At 40.1% G+C, this 14,345-nt stretch overlaps 1 protein-coding gene and 1 pseudogene across 1 annotated transcript; both read right to left on the reverse strand.

Annotated features, from left to right (window-relative positions):
• Window positions 1-779: 779 nt before the first annotated feature.
• On the reverse strand, window positions 780-1,253 carry LOC102908741 (nuclear nucleic acid-binding protein C1D pseudogene; annotated as a pseudogene).
• Window positions 1,254-9,687: 8,434 nt separating this feature from the next.
• On the reverse strand, window positions 9,688-11,370 carry LOC121830225 (late cornified envelope protein 1B-like). The gene is made up of 2 exons (XM_042279470.2): window positions 11,280-11,370; window positions 9,688-10,366 (listed from the first exon to the last, which is right to left on the reverse strand). The coding sequence occupies exon 2, from the start codon at window positions 10,341-10,343 to the stop codon at window positions 9,918-9,920; it is 426 nt and encodes a 141-aa protein (XP_042135404.1). The 5' UTR covers window positions 10,344-10,366; window positions 11,280-11,370; the 3' UTR covers window positions 9,688-9,917.
• Window positions 11,371-14,345: the final 2,975 nt, after the last annotated feature.

Raw genomic sequence — 14,345 nt, forward strand, 5'->3', positions numbered from 1 at the left:
AATTTTTAAAATGTAGGCACTTAGTGCGATGAACTTACCTACTAGGACTACTTTCATTGTGTCCCATATGTATAGATATATTGTGTATTCATTTTTTCCCCAGTGGTAATGAGAATGTTTTATTTTAAGTGGAACATGAAGAATTAAAGTACCACTTTAAGGTTTCAGTTTTGCACTTTGAATATCAAGAAAGCAATTACTTCAAAAATCATAGAAACATGTTGAACTAACTAAGTAGAAAAGAAAGTGGGTATTTAAGTCATTGCATTTATCACCATTAGTGGAAACAGATTCCTGACAACTCCAGTCTACAGACAGCATACTTTATAATATCATTATTCATTTAAAACACTACAAATGTTTATAAAGAAAATTTGAATTTTACAATTGCTTACAGAATATCTTATAGTATTAAAAACACGGTGATTTATATGAAAATCAATAAAGACAACTTAATCTTTCTCAGCAAAAAAAGATTCAGTATCACAAATTTAATGTGTAAATGTATATATGAATTCAAAAAGGAATACATTTAGAGCCGGGCGTTGGTGGCGCATGCCTTTAATCCCAGCACTTGGGAGGCAGAGTCAGGCGGATCTCTGTGAGTTCGAGGCCAGCCTGGGCTACCAAGTGAGCTCCAGGAAAGGCGCAAAGCTACACAGAAAAACCCTGTCTCGAAAAACCAAAAAAAAAAAAAAAAAAAAAAAAAAAAAAAAAAAGGAATACATTTAAACCTCACATTGCCACATAACTACCTATTTTGTAAACTGATAAACACAATGTACTTTTTGGAAACATGTCCATCAAAACCAAAAGGTTAATGTTTACGTTTTCCTTTATTAGCAACGTTTGGTGTGTTTTTCCGTTTTGGTTCCCAGAGCGCGTTTTTGACAAATCTCGAGGCAGCACCTCTGTTCAACTTGGCAGCCTTTTTCTTGTCTGTTATTTCTTTGACTCTGTTCATGTAGACTCTGATTCTTTCCAATTCTTGCTTCACTAGATGTTCCTTCGGATTAACTCCTTGGGTTACCAAATAAACCCAAAACATTGAGTTTAATTTGTATGCAAAGACTAAATCCACTTTGGCTTGCTCCAGTGGGTCCAAATTCTGCAACAACTCATTTCTAGAGACAGGCATCATGGTCTTCAGCATGTCAGCCACAGCACCCAGGGAGCTCTCCCGGTCTGATAAAGATTCATGAATTTCTACCGGATAGTCTTCATTCATTTCTTCACCTGCCATTTCAACAACTCAATACTGTGTTCACTCGTCTCCAGAAAGAGGCACGGTGATGACATCATGACAGCACCTCTGTGTACTCATTTTCATTCAATACTAGAGAGTCTTTAATCTCTTCCTTAATTTCTGTCTTGACCAATTTTTCACTAAGCAATGAGTTGTTCAGTTTCCATGAGTCTGTAAGCTTTCTGTTGTTGTTGATATCCAGCTTTAATTTGTGGCAGTCATATAGGATACATGGTATTATTTCAGTTTTTTGTATATTTGATGAAATTTGTTTTGTGTTCAAGCATGTGGTCAATTTTGGAGAAAGTCCTATGAGTTGCTGAGAAGGAGGTATATTCTTTTGTGTTTGAGTGAAATGTTCTGTAGATATCTGTTAGGTCCACTTGGTTTATAACTAGTAAGTTAGCTCCAGCATTTCTCTGATTAATTTTTGTCTGGATGAGCTGTCTATTTGTGAGAGTGAGGTTTTGAAGTCTCTCACGATCAAGGTGTGAGGGTCAATATATGATCTAAGCTAGTAATATTTATTTTATGGACTTGGGTGCCCTTGTATTGGGTGCATAGGTGTTAAGAATTACAATGTCCTTTTAGATGTAACCAACCATCTTATTAAATAAGAAACACAGAACCAATGTAAAAGAGAAAGCCAAGAGGTCAGAGCTCAGAGCTAAAATCTCACCCTTCCTCCTGTGGTGGTCCTAGCTCTCCGAAAGAGACCTATTTCCTGTGTGTATGTCTTTAAATAATCTTTCTGTTCTGCCTTCTCATTGGTTGTAAACCCACACACATGACTGCCTCCTCACTGCCTGTAAGTACAGCCCTCTAGGTCTTAAAGGCGTATGTCTCTAATGCTGGCTGTATCCCTGAACACACAGAGATCTATGGGATTAAAGGTGTGCACCATCACAGCCACGCTCTTTCTATGGCTCTAATAGCTCTGACCCCCGGGCAACTTTATTTATTAACATACAATTAAAATCACATTTCAGTACAAATAAAATACCACCATAGGTCTGCTCTGAATTAAAGTGTTTATTTTGCTTTTCTAGGATTCTGCTAATCAGTCTAGGTTTGATTTTTTTTTTTTATTCTTTTTTCCAAGTTCTTTCCTAGGGGTCAGCTGGGAAGCACAGATAAGATTTTGAGTCAGATTCCGTATACTGATCAAGTCACTTAATTTTTCCTCAGCCTCTATTTTTCAGTGATAAAGTGAGTATAATATGACTAGCCTTACTCCAGATTCCTATGCATGTATTGATGAAGTGCCATGTGGCTCGTGGCTTTACCTGTCCTCTAGCATGCCTATTTTCCTGGGCGGCTGGCTAACAACTTCTCAGATTCTACTCTCCTTCTTCACATTGTTCTCTTTTTGGCTTTCCTGCCTAACTTCTTGCCCACTACTAGCCTGTCATCTTTTTATTAACCAATGAGATAATACATATTCACAGTGCACAGAAGGAATATTCCACAGCACAGATATTGTTTAAATTTGGTTTTATCGTGGGATGTCTTTTTTTCTCCATCTATTGTGATTGAAAGTTTTGCTTGGTAGAGTAGCAGTCTGGTCTGACATTTGTGGTCTTTCAGAGTTTGTAGATCATCTTTCCGGCCCCTTCTGGCTTTTAGAGTCTCCGTCGAGAAGTCAGGTGTTTTGTTAGTAGGTCTGCCTTTATATGTTACTTGGCCTTAATCCCTTGTAACTTTCATTGCTCCTTCTTCGTTCTGTATATTTGGTATTTTAATTATTGTGTGCCAAGGGGAAAATCTTTTCTTGATTATTATGTGCTGAGGGATATTTCTCTTCTGGTCTGGTTTATTTAATGTTCTATATTCTTCTTATACCTTGATAGGTGTCTTTATGTTAGGGAAATTTTCCTGGATGTTTTGTGCCAGGAGTTTTTTTAGCTTTAACATTTTCTAGGACTGAGATATCAGTTTCTTTTATCATGTCTTCAGTGCCTGAGATTCTTTCTTTCTTCTCTTGTGTTCTGATGGTAGGACTTAGCTTTAAGGTTCCTGTTCAAGTTTCTAAATTTTTCATTTCCAGATTTCCCTCAGTTTGAGATTTCTTTATTGACTCTGTTTCTACTTTCAGATCTTAAGCTGTTTTATGCATTTCCTTCCATTATTTGTGTTTTCATATATTTATTTAAGAGATTTATTCATTATCTCCTTAAGGGCATCTCTGATATTCATAAAGGCTATTTGAGGTCTTTTTCTCATGCTTCAGCTATGCTGCAGTTCTCAGGGCCTGCTGTGGTAGAGTGGCTGAACTCTAGTGGAGACATATTGTCCTGGTGTATTGATTGTGTCTTTATGCTGCCATCTGGACATTTGGATTTGGAATGGTTGTAATTCTAGGTCCTGATATCTGGTCTTGTCTTGTTAGATGGATTTGCTTTGCTCCTTGATTTTTGTTGCCTTCTCTGGTTCTTAGGAATGTATGGTGGCTGTGTGTTGCCTGGTAGAGAATTTTTCCAGGATCCTGCTTGGTTTAGATAAAACATGTTTGTAGGTATTGAGAGTTGACACTTAGGAATGAGGATTGGTTAGGAGGATGTTGATAGAGTCCACAGGAGGGAGGAAAGCAAAGTGCTTCACCAGGATCTGCTTAAGTCTGTAGATTGCCAAGAGGCCGCAGCAGGTAGTCTGCAACAGAGTCAGGATAAAACTGGCTAGGGGCTGGGGGAGAGGGAGTAGAAAGAGGGAGAGTGAAAATCAAGCTCCCCTACTTGTTTCCCTGGCCTGTTCGAATGGCCAGTTCCTAGGAAGTACATCCTGGTGTTGGGTCCTGGGATAATGGGATAAGGAGTGTGAGAGGAAGAAGGTTTGAGGAGAAGGTCTGAAGGATCCACTGGAGATCGGGACAGAGAGGAAAGGGAGGTCATAGCAGGTGGTCTGTTACAGATATAGATTTAAGACTGGGAGATTAGATTTGGGAGAGAAAGGAAGAGGTAAAGATCTATAGTTAGCCTACTTGAGAACTCAAAAAACTAAACATCAAGATATGAATAACACAAATTGGATTTGTTTTTGTTTATTTGTTTGTTTTAATTTTTTATTTTTTTTTGGTAGGGGAGATCACAAGGGTTAAGGGGTGTACATGGAAGGACTAGGTAGTGCATGTGATTTTGGTGCATGATGTGAAAGTCCCAAAGAATCAATAAAAATATTATGTTAAAAAAGAAACTTCCTTACATGTCTGCCAAAAAAGGAAACAGATAACCTAACTTAAAAATGGGGTACTAAATGGGGTACAGATCTAAACAAAGAATTCTCTAAAGAAGAGGAAACTCGAATAACTGAAAAATGCCAAAAGAAATGTTCAACATCCCTAGTCATCAAGGAAATGCAAATCAAAACTACTTTGAGATTTCATCTTACACCCATCAGAATGGCTAAGATCAATAAAACAAATGGCAGTTCATGCTGGTGAGGATGTGGAGTAAGGGGAACACTGGTTCATTATGGTGGTACTTCAAACCACCATAAGTACCATTATGGTGGTACTTATACAGCCACAATGGAAATCAGTATGGTGGTTCCTCAGGAAGATGAGACTCAATCTCCCTCAAGATCCATCTATACTACCCTTGGAAATATACCTAAAAGATGTTTCATCAACAAAGATGTTGCTCAATCATGTTCACTGCAGCTCTATTCATAATAGTCAGAAATTGGAAGCAACCTAAGTGTCACTCAACAGATGAATGATTAAAGAAAATGTGGTACATTTACACAAGGGAATATTACTCATCTATTAAAAAAGGAAATCATGAAATTCATGGGTAAAAAATAGGAAAAAAAACCCATCCTGTATGAGGTAACCACAACCCAGAAAGACAAATATGTTATGTATTCACTTTTATGTGGATATTAGCTGTTAAATGAATAATAATCAAGCTATAATTGATAGAACTGCAGAAGTTAGGTATGGAGTAAGGGACTTGGGGGGATAGATATATCTCCCTAGGAAAGAGAAATAGAACAGATAGTTACAGATTTAATGGGAGGGTCTGGAATAGAAGGGTCAAGTGAGAAGGGAAGAGGAGCAGGAGGGAGAAGGGAATATGGGAGGGGAAGATATCTAAAATTAAAGGCCATTTGAGGGGTAGTATAGAAACTAAAACAGTATAAGCTTCCTAAAATATATACACATACAAAGACAATCTAAATGAAATCACAAAACAATGGGAGAAGCAGTGCCCCACTGAGCTATCTCTTGTAACCAAATGAAGCTTCTAGTATGGGGGATAGGTTGCATCTAATTGAGTTGTTGGCCAAAGAGGTCCACAGAAATCCCCAAACAAGCCAGCCAAGATTGTAGGTTTCTCTCCACAAAGGCCCCCTTACTGAAGACAACACTTACATGACTCATTGCATATGGAGAGGTTGAGCTGAATGCCTACATAGAATCTTCACCCCTACGTGTAATCTTCCTTAGTACAAGAAGGTATTCTACATGCTATCAAAGGAGAAACATAAATCCCAACCCAGCCTCAGTGCTTTGATCTACAATGATGTCCTGCCTGCAAGATACAATAGGGCAATGGTGGCACAAAGCTCACGGGAATAGTCTGATTTGACTTAAGGTCCACTCCACAAGATGGAACCTACACCTGACACCATTTCAGGGACCAAGAACCTAAGACTAGTATTATCCCCGGGATCTAGGATAGAACTAAATACTAGTGTTCTAAAAGGTAAAAAAGCAAAGCAATAAAATGGCTCCTAATGACATTCTGCTATACTCATAGATCAGTGTCCCACTAAGCCATCATGAGAGGCTTCTCCCTGCAGCAGATGGGAACAAATACAGCAACCCACAGCCATATAATATACAGAGAGTGAGAGTGATGTTGGAACACTAAGCCCTACAACAGGATGTCTCCATCAAATCCCTTCCCTCAGGGCTCAGGAAATCTTAAATAAGAGGTGGTAGGAAGAATATAAAAGCCAGAGGAGATGGAGGGCACCAAGGAAACACGGCCCTCTAAGTCAACAGGATTGAAGAAATTATGAACTCCTCACAGAGACTGAGGCTGCATGCACAGGACTTGCACAGGTCTGCACCAGAGTCCTAGAGCTTGAAGGAGTAGACACATGCCCCCCATTCCAAACTGTGGAACTGTCTCCTATTGATAACCACTTGCAAATGGAAATTTAGTTTTCTCTAGGTCCCACTGGGGAAACAAACTACTCTAAAGGGTAGACTGCATGACCAGAAGTGATGGCCAACAAAAAACAAACTCAATGACTCCTTCCTTGTCTCATAATGTCATGTCAGGACTTTTAAAAATTTTATCTTTTTTATTTTTATTTCAGAACATATATGAACCAAAATATCACATTGTGTCTCATGGTTGTTGATAAATAAGCATCATTTGAAATTGACAAACACCACCAAAGTCATGGAGAAAATTATGGAATTAGATATCTATGCTTCACTAGTATGAAAATAGGTTGATACAATAATCTTGCATGACATGTGATAAATTATTCAACACATATTGCCTTGTGTGCACAAGAATTAAAACATAAAATGAGAGTACTCTTTTGCAGTGTTGGAATATCTGGGACTTTCATCTAAGGCATGAAAAGAATGCCAGGGATGTATAAAAGGTATAAAAACACCCCAGTAGCAAACTAGAAATAGTTAGCTCAGCCAATATTCTTACATCATTTGAAAAGAAAAAAATTGATGAAAAAATAATTGATGACTAGAGGGAGAGCAATGGGGGAGCAAAAGTACAGGATCTTATTGCAGGGTGAATATGATCAAGATTGTTCTATACATGTGAGGAAATGTCATGATGAAATCCATTGGTTTGTATAATTAAAAGTGTTAGTGAAAGGAGAGACTTAAAGATGCATTTTTAGTAGCAACAAAGTACATGTATAGTAATGCATATTATAAACAACTTTTATTCCAGAAAACAAATAATACAGCAATAATGAGAGAGTTATAAACAATGTAATCACATAAGCATCTAATGTTAGAAAAAGTTCCTAGGATGTGGAGCAACAGGCAACTCCTTTACATTAATGGTGTGTAAATTATACTACAGTATATACCACATTGCAAAGTTAAATGGGTGCATGTCCAGAACTCAGGATTTAATTCCTCACCATACTGCCTAAATACCATAGAGAAGGTATCCTATATGTGGACAAGATAAAGGAAAATTATAATGAGGAAAACTGCAAGACAATTGAAAAGGTCATAAGTAGTCCTAGAACTGCTGAAATGCCTATAAGTGTGGTTGGAAGGTAACTATAGCATACAGATAAATATAATATTTTATAAGTGATTCCATAATAGGAAAACAAGTGTGCATCAGGTTCATCAAGCGTACAATGTTTAGAGCCAGGATATGTAAATTATAGCACACATTTTTAAATACCTACCCTGTAAAAGACATTATATTTTAATGAGATGGAGAAGATGGACATTGAGTATATGAAAATGCTTATGTTGTATTTGGTTAATGAGCGAAAATTTAGTCATGTAATAAATATAAGTTTTGAGTATAAATGTCCCATGACAATTTACAAATATCTTAGTGTAACCTAAAAAAATTCAAACCAAGATATTCTAATTTAAAACTTTAATTTTTGTGAATTATCATTAAATAATTTAAAAATCTGATTTTAACATTTTCAGTGAAGGTAATGCTTGCATAACTAATATATACTTTGTGTGAAATGCTACTCATTGAAAACCATTCAGAAAATTCAGCCTTTGAGTGTAGGGAGACATTTTTCTATCTGTTCACTGATGCTTTTCTATTATTTTTTAGATATCAGCATTTACTGATTATTTTATAGTGGGTATAAAATAATTTGACACTTCCATTTTTGCTTTGTTTTTATTATTTGGATTTATTGGAAATTTTATCTAAACAGATATGGGTTCACCAGAATTTTCATAAATATTATTTCTGTTTCTTTTGTGCAGTGAACATAGTTTGTCCAGCCTGGGTCGTGCTTTTTGATTACTTCAAAATTTCATTCTTTACTGGAAATTATTTTTATGTAACATATTGTTTTCCCTTTTAATTTTACTTTTTTAAGTTTAGCTTTTTGTGTCTTATTTATTTATTATTTGGATCTTTTCTGCCCACCCTTCCAGGAGAAGTTAGAGAGGAGAAAGTGTCACCAGAATATATTGTATAATTTTTTAAATTTTTATTTATTAAGCAACTCCCCCAACACATGATACCCCAGTTAACATATTTGATATTACTTCACACAATGGGTGTCTTTCTGAGTAATCTATTCACTCCCTTTGCCTCTGTTCTTGGTTTTGGGGGGTTTTGTTTTTTTTGTTTTGTTTGTTTGTTTGTTTTTTCAGGAATAAGATCTAGTTTTTTCACTTGAAGGAATTGCACTTTACTAGACTGAAAGTCAAAAGGACTTTAAAACAACCCTCCTTATCTGGTCGGATCTGTCGAAGTGAAGTGTTATCCTTGGGTTCCAAAGAAGCAAGGGGCAGGAATAGAATCTAAAGGATTTATCAAGGTCCTTAATTGTGCTTCCGCAACTGCCACCACAGGAAGAGCTGCCGTGGGTCATCCATGACAGATATTATGACGGCACAGGTTAGCCATGGCAGATATCTTGACAATTCTAAACCCCTCTGGCCTCTGTTTGATTTTTGAAGAGTAGACTGGACAGGGTCTCGTCTTCACAGACATTTTAAGTACTAGGTGGTGTGCATTGAGGGCCTCGTGGCTCATGAGCCTGCTTGTTTGGAACTACCCAGTTAGGGGCGCCCTTGTAACAATTCACAGTCAGAATGCAGAGAACAGGACAAGGAGTAGTCTTCAGGGAATGAGCAGATGGGTGTCCTATCCCACCCCTCTGGACCATTCTCTGGAAACCGCGCACCCCGGGGATCCTCCTTCCAGTAAACAGAGTCTGAAGCAGGGAAGGGTGTTCGCAGAGAGCATCAGGAGCTTCCTGTATTGTTCAGATAGGTTAAGATCCTGGACTCCAAAACAGATGGGAATTGTGGGGAATTCCCTGTTTGAGAAGGAGGCATTCTCATGAAGGAGGGGGAAAAATAAATCACACCCAGTCGCTACTGCATGACACTGAGTCAAAGATTCACCAGAGAGCCAAAAGGAAAAGATAGAGAAGTTCACAAGGACCCCATACTTAAGGAGTCCTGGGCCATAAAGGATCTGCTAGTCCCCATAAAAGTGTCTTAGGCCAGCCGGGACTGGAAAAGAACAACAAAGAGACACATTTTCGTCTCCCAAGGTGAGTATTATGTGGTTGCTTATCCTCCCTGGAGGAACTCACCCATGTTAAAACATACGTTTCCCGGACATAGGTTTTCCCAAGTAAGGAAAGAGCCCAGCCTTTGGCATCTGGGCTCACAACATGCTGTCAGTACATTGCTGATGCATAGTTGCCAAGGGAGACCTCTGGGGATGCAAAACAAAGAAGAGTCTGGTAAGGATCGTGGGGGAAGTCTTTATTCCTATGTAACACAGAAGGGAGGCAGTAATCCAGGAACAAATTTAGAACGTCCACAGTTAGACTTCAGTACTGCAGTGATCTGGATGTGCAGGACAGGAGGAGAAGGACAGGACAGCAAGTGGGGCTAGGTCTTCTGAACACGGCTTCCTCTTGCACAGCTCTTCAGGTGTCCTCACAGCCAAAGTCAGCAGCAGCCCCCAGACTGCTGGCTACTGCCGCCACTGCTGCCACAGCAGCCACTGCTGCCACCACTGCTGCCACAGCAGCCACTGCTGCCACCACTGCTGCCACAGCATCCACTGCTGCCACCACTGCTGCCACAGCAGCCACTGCTGCCACCACTGCTGCAACATCCAGAGCTGTGACGATGGTGATGGAGAGATCTGCGGGGTCTGTGGTGGCTCAGGCAGCAGCCACCACCCCCAGAGCTGCAGCAGCCCCCAGAACTGGAGCCACAGCAGCCCCCAGATCCCAGGCTACAGCAGGAAGACACAGGGGGGCACTTGGGAGGACACTTGGGGGGACACTTTGGTGTCTGGCACTTGGGAGGGCACTTGGGGGCGCACTTGGGAGGGGGCTGGCACTGCTGCTGGTTCTGCTGGCAGGACATCTTGGCTGGTGAGTGCTCAGGAGCTGTGGGAGAGTCACACACATGTCAGACCCGAGTTCCAAGACCACCTTGTCTACTCTTGTCTTTTCAGCTTCATTTCTAGTTCCCTCGTAAGTCTTCCAATCAGACACAGGAAAAGCATGTTATGAGGTTTTGATTGTCTTCATTGTTTACTGAGCGCTGTGTTTCAGTACCACAGGCCAAACTCCATTTAGAATGTGTTAAGCAACCGTTTCCTGATATACCAAGGAAGTTAATCACTAAAATCTCCTGAGTGTCCAGTCAGTAAACTCACTCCATCACATCAGCCAAAATTCTGAAAATACTCAAAACAGTTTCAAGTTGAAAAGCTCTTTCAAAAAAGAGCAAAAACGCCCCCTCTAGAGAAATTTCAGAAATACTTGATTTGGCACAAAAGTAGCAAATACTAAGTGCAAAGGGGCCGATTTGTAACCATCAGTTTATACATGAAGAAACTAAAGAGAAGTACCACTGCTGGCCCTGAGATGGTCCCCAGGCAGCCTCTTGAGGTGTTTCCAGACCTGCTGGCTCCCCACCCAAGGCTCCCCACAGCAATCTTCCTGCTGACTAATCAGGCAGCTCTTCTTCCTCCCACCTAATATCAGGGTCCTCAGTGCATCTTTCCACAAAATGAGCATGGCTGACTTTCAAGACTGCATCCCAGTGCCCCCTACATAATCTAGTAACCCACTTTCCACAAAACCAGAGAGACACACCAAACAACAGAATGTAATTGAATTTCTTTGAAAATGTAGCACACATCTCAAATCCTCTTAAATTACAAGTCATTCTCTGCTTTGAAATACCCACTCCCCTACTTCTCCCTCATCACAATTTAATGCTTCTTACAGCATACATGGCCTCCCTCCTGCTCCGACCGGGAGAAGCACCTGCTCCTGTTCTCTGTCCACTTACCTGGTGACACACAGCACAGGCTCTGTAGACACTTCAAGAGGTGAGGAGATGGAAGTATTCTGGCCACCAGCCTTTTTATCCTGCTCTTAAGTTCTTCCCTCAGCACGTGAGACAGGGCTTGGGCATGGAGGGTTGCCTTCTAAGGCCCACGTGACTGTGACAAGTCATGACTGGATGTTCCTCACATGCCACTGTGCACTGGGCTCAGGCTGCCTGCTCCCATCTAGGAATGTGTTTGCTTGATATGGAATGCTTAGAGAGAAGCTATGGATGAGCCATTCCAGAAGGCCTCTTCACCCTTCATTCCAGTGTTTTCCTCCACCCTGGTAATGTGCTAATACTTAAATATTCTGGTCCTCCCAATTCCTTCTTTCTGTCCATGCTAGATAAAAGTAATTATTCATCTAAACCTTTGATTCTAGTGGCTTCATGTGAAAATGCACTTTTGAGGTGTGTGTGTGTGTGTGTGTGTGTGTGTGTGTGTGTGTGTGTAAAGCAGTTACACTACTTGGTGATAATGCTTCTCCCAAGAGCCCATGGACTCCCTAAAAAAAAAAAAAAAAAAAAAAAAAAAAAGTCTCAGTACCACGTATGAGAAATGTTTTCTTGAGTTGTCAGTCAGGGGAGTCCAAGAGACCGTCTCTCAAAGCAATGTGGGCTATTACCATTGCCTTTAGTTGCCTTCCAGAATTTGAAGGTACGACGCTGTTCCTGAAGGCATGATGCATTTTGTACACAGGGCTTGGAGGAATCAAGCTGGAGCCCACTTGGAAGCCTCTTCCCAGAGGAGTGGTTTTAATAGTCTCAAAAGTTTCTATGTAAGCTGCCAAGGTAGAGGAACAACTGGTTGTCCTACCCAGCTGTACAGTAACTAGACTGACAAGATATCCACAGTGGTGAAATAGTGGCTTTTTTATCTTGTGGACAACCAATAACTGTCTAATTGGACATAAGGCCCACTCAGTAGGAGGGAAATCATGCTCAGGCTTGTAAACTACCTGTGTCTGGAGAAGCCATAGACCCAAGAGGAGAACCTACTACTGCCAAGTTCCTAAACCAATATAATGTATATCTGTTTTCTAAATAACTTATCCTTTTTTGTGTGATATATATTTTTTATTTTACAATACCATTCAGTTCTACATATCAGCCATGGGTTCCCCTATTCTCCCCCCTCCCACGCCCTCTCCTTACCCCCAGCCCACCCTCCATTCCCACCTCCTCCAGGACAAGTCCTCCCCCGAGGACTGTGATCAACTTGGTTGACTCAGTCCAGGGAGGTCCAGTCCCTTCCTCCCAGACTAAGCCAAGTGTCCCTGCATAAGTTCCTGGTTTCAAACAGCCAACTCATGGAATGAGCACAGGACTTGGTCCCACTGCCTAGATGCCTCCCAAACTGATCAAGCCAATCAACTGTCTCACCTATTCAGAGGGCCTGATCCAGCTGGGAGCCCCTCAGCCTTTGGTTCATAGTTCATGTGTTTCCATTCATTTGGCTATTTTTTTCAATAATTGAGTAAAACTGAAATTTATTATATGCCACAGTCGTCCTAGGGACCTCCATGCTATATATATAGCCTCTATGGTTCTATGGGTTGTGGTCTGATTGTTCATTTTATATCTAGAATCCACCAATGAGTGAGTACATACCATAACTGTTTTTCTGGGTTTGGGTTACCTCACTCAGGATGATTTTTTAGAGCAATAAGACAACAAAAGGAGATCAAAGGGATACAAATTGGCAAGGAAGAAGTCAAACTTTCACTATTTGCAGACGATATGATAGTATACATAAGTGACCCCAAAAACTCTACCAGGGAACTTCTACAGCTGATAAACTCCTTCAGTAAAGTGGCAGGATACAAGATCAACTCAAAAAAATCAGTAGCCCTCCTATACACAAATGATAAAAGGGCTGAGAAAGAAGTCAGAGAAACATCACCCTTTACAATAGCCACAAATAATATAAAATACCTTGGGATAACACTAACTAAACAAGTGAAAGACCTTTTTGATAAGAACTTTAAATCTCTAAAGAAAGAAATTGAAGAAGATATCAGAAAATGGAAGGATCTCCCATGCTCATGGATAGGTAGGATTAACATAGTAAAAATGGCAATCTTACCAAAAGCAATCTACAGATTCAATGCAATCCCCATCAAAATCCCAACACAATTCTTCACAGACTTGGAAAGAAAAATACTCAACTTTATATGGAAAAATAAATAACTTATCCTTATACCCACAGAGAAGTGTGGTTCTCATTTTTCATCAAAGAAGCTTCTTTGTACAACAGATGGAGCCCACTAAAGGTACACAATTGGTGGAATTGCAGAAAATGTGTAACTACAGAATGCCTATCTCCAACTGATACTTTTGCAATGCAATTGCTAAACCTAAGGCTTGGGGAAAATTATGTAAGAGAGGGCTGAAAGATTTTATGAGCCAGAAGCCCAGAAAGTCCCTTGGAAATAACAGAGAAAATGCACCTAGGAACTCTCAATAATATGATTGCCTGAATAAGAACACCACCATGATGACAACCAGCTGACAGGCCACTGGGGACAAGGGGAATTCCACTTGGTCTCCCCCAGAGATAAAGGTGGTCAGGGGCTGTTGAGAGAAGGAGCATCAGTTGCCCTCATGTCTAATCTCAAGTGGTCAGTCCTGGACACATGCACATATAAGCAAAGCTAAATTGATTCAGGAAAGAGAGAGAGAGAGAGAGAGAGAGAGAGAGAGAGAGAGAGAGAGAGAGAGAGAGAGAGGTACATATAATAATGATATGTTTTTTAAAGAGATCATGAATGTGGGAGAGGAAGGAAGAGTTGGAGGGAAGATGAAGGGGCAGGCGTGATAAATGTGGTGCTCATAAAAACTGTTTTTATAAAATGATTTAGTTGAATCTACTACTGCCAATCTGTTAGACCAGCAAAATTCCTTAACTAAATCCTAAATCTTATCCTTACACCCACAGATTATTGTAGCAATCGTCCTTCATCAAAGCAGCTTCTTTCTGTAGCTAATGGAGACCATTGCTGAAAACCACAACTAGACACAGTGCAA

The sequence above is a fragment of the Peromyscus maniculatus genome, chromosome 6 (genome assembly GCF_049852395.1).
Source record: "Peromyscus maniculatus bairdii isolate BWxNUB_F1_BW_parent chromosome 6, HU_Pman_BW_mat_3.1, whole genome shotgun sequence".
Taxonomy (NCBI): Eukaryota; Metazoa; Chordata; class Mammalia; order Rodentia; family Cricetidae; genus Peromyscus; species Peromyscus maniculatus.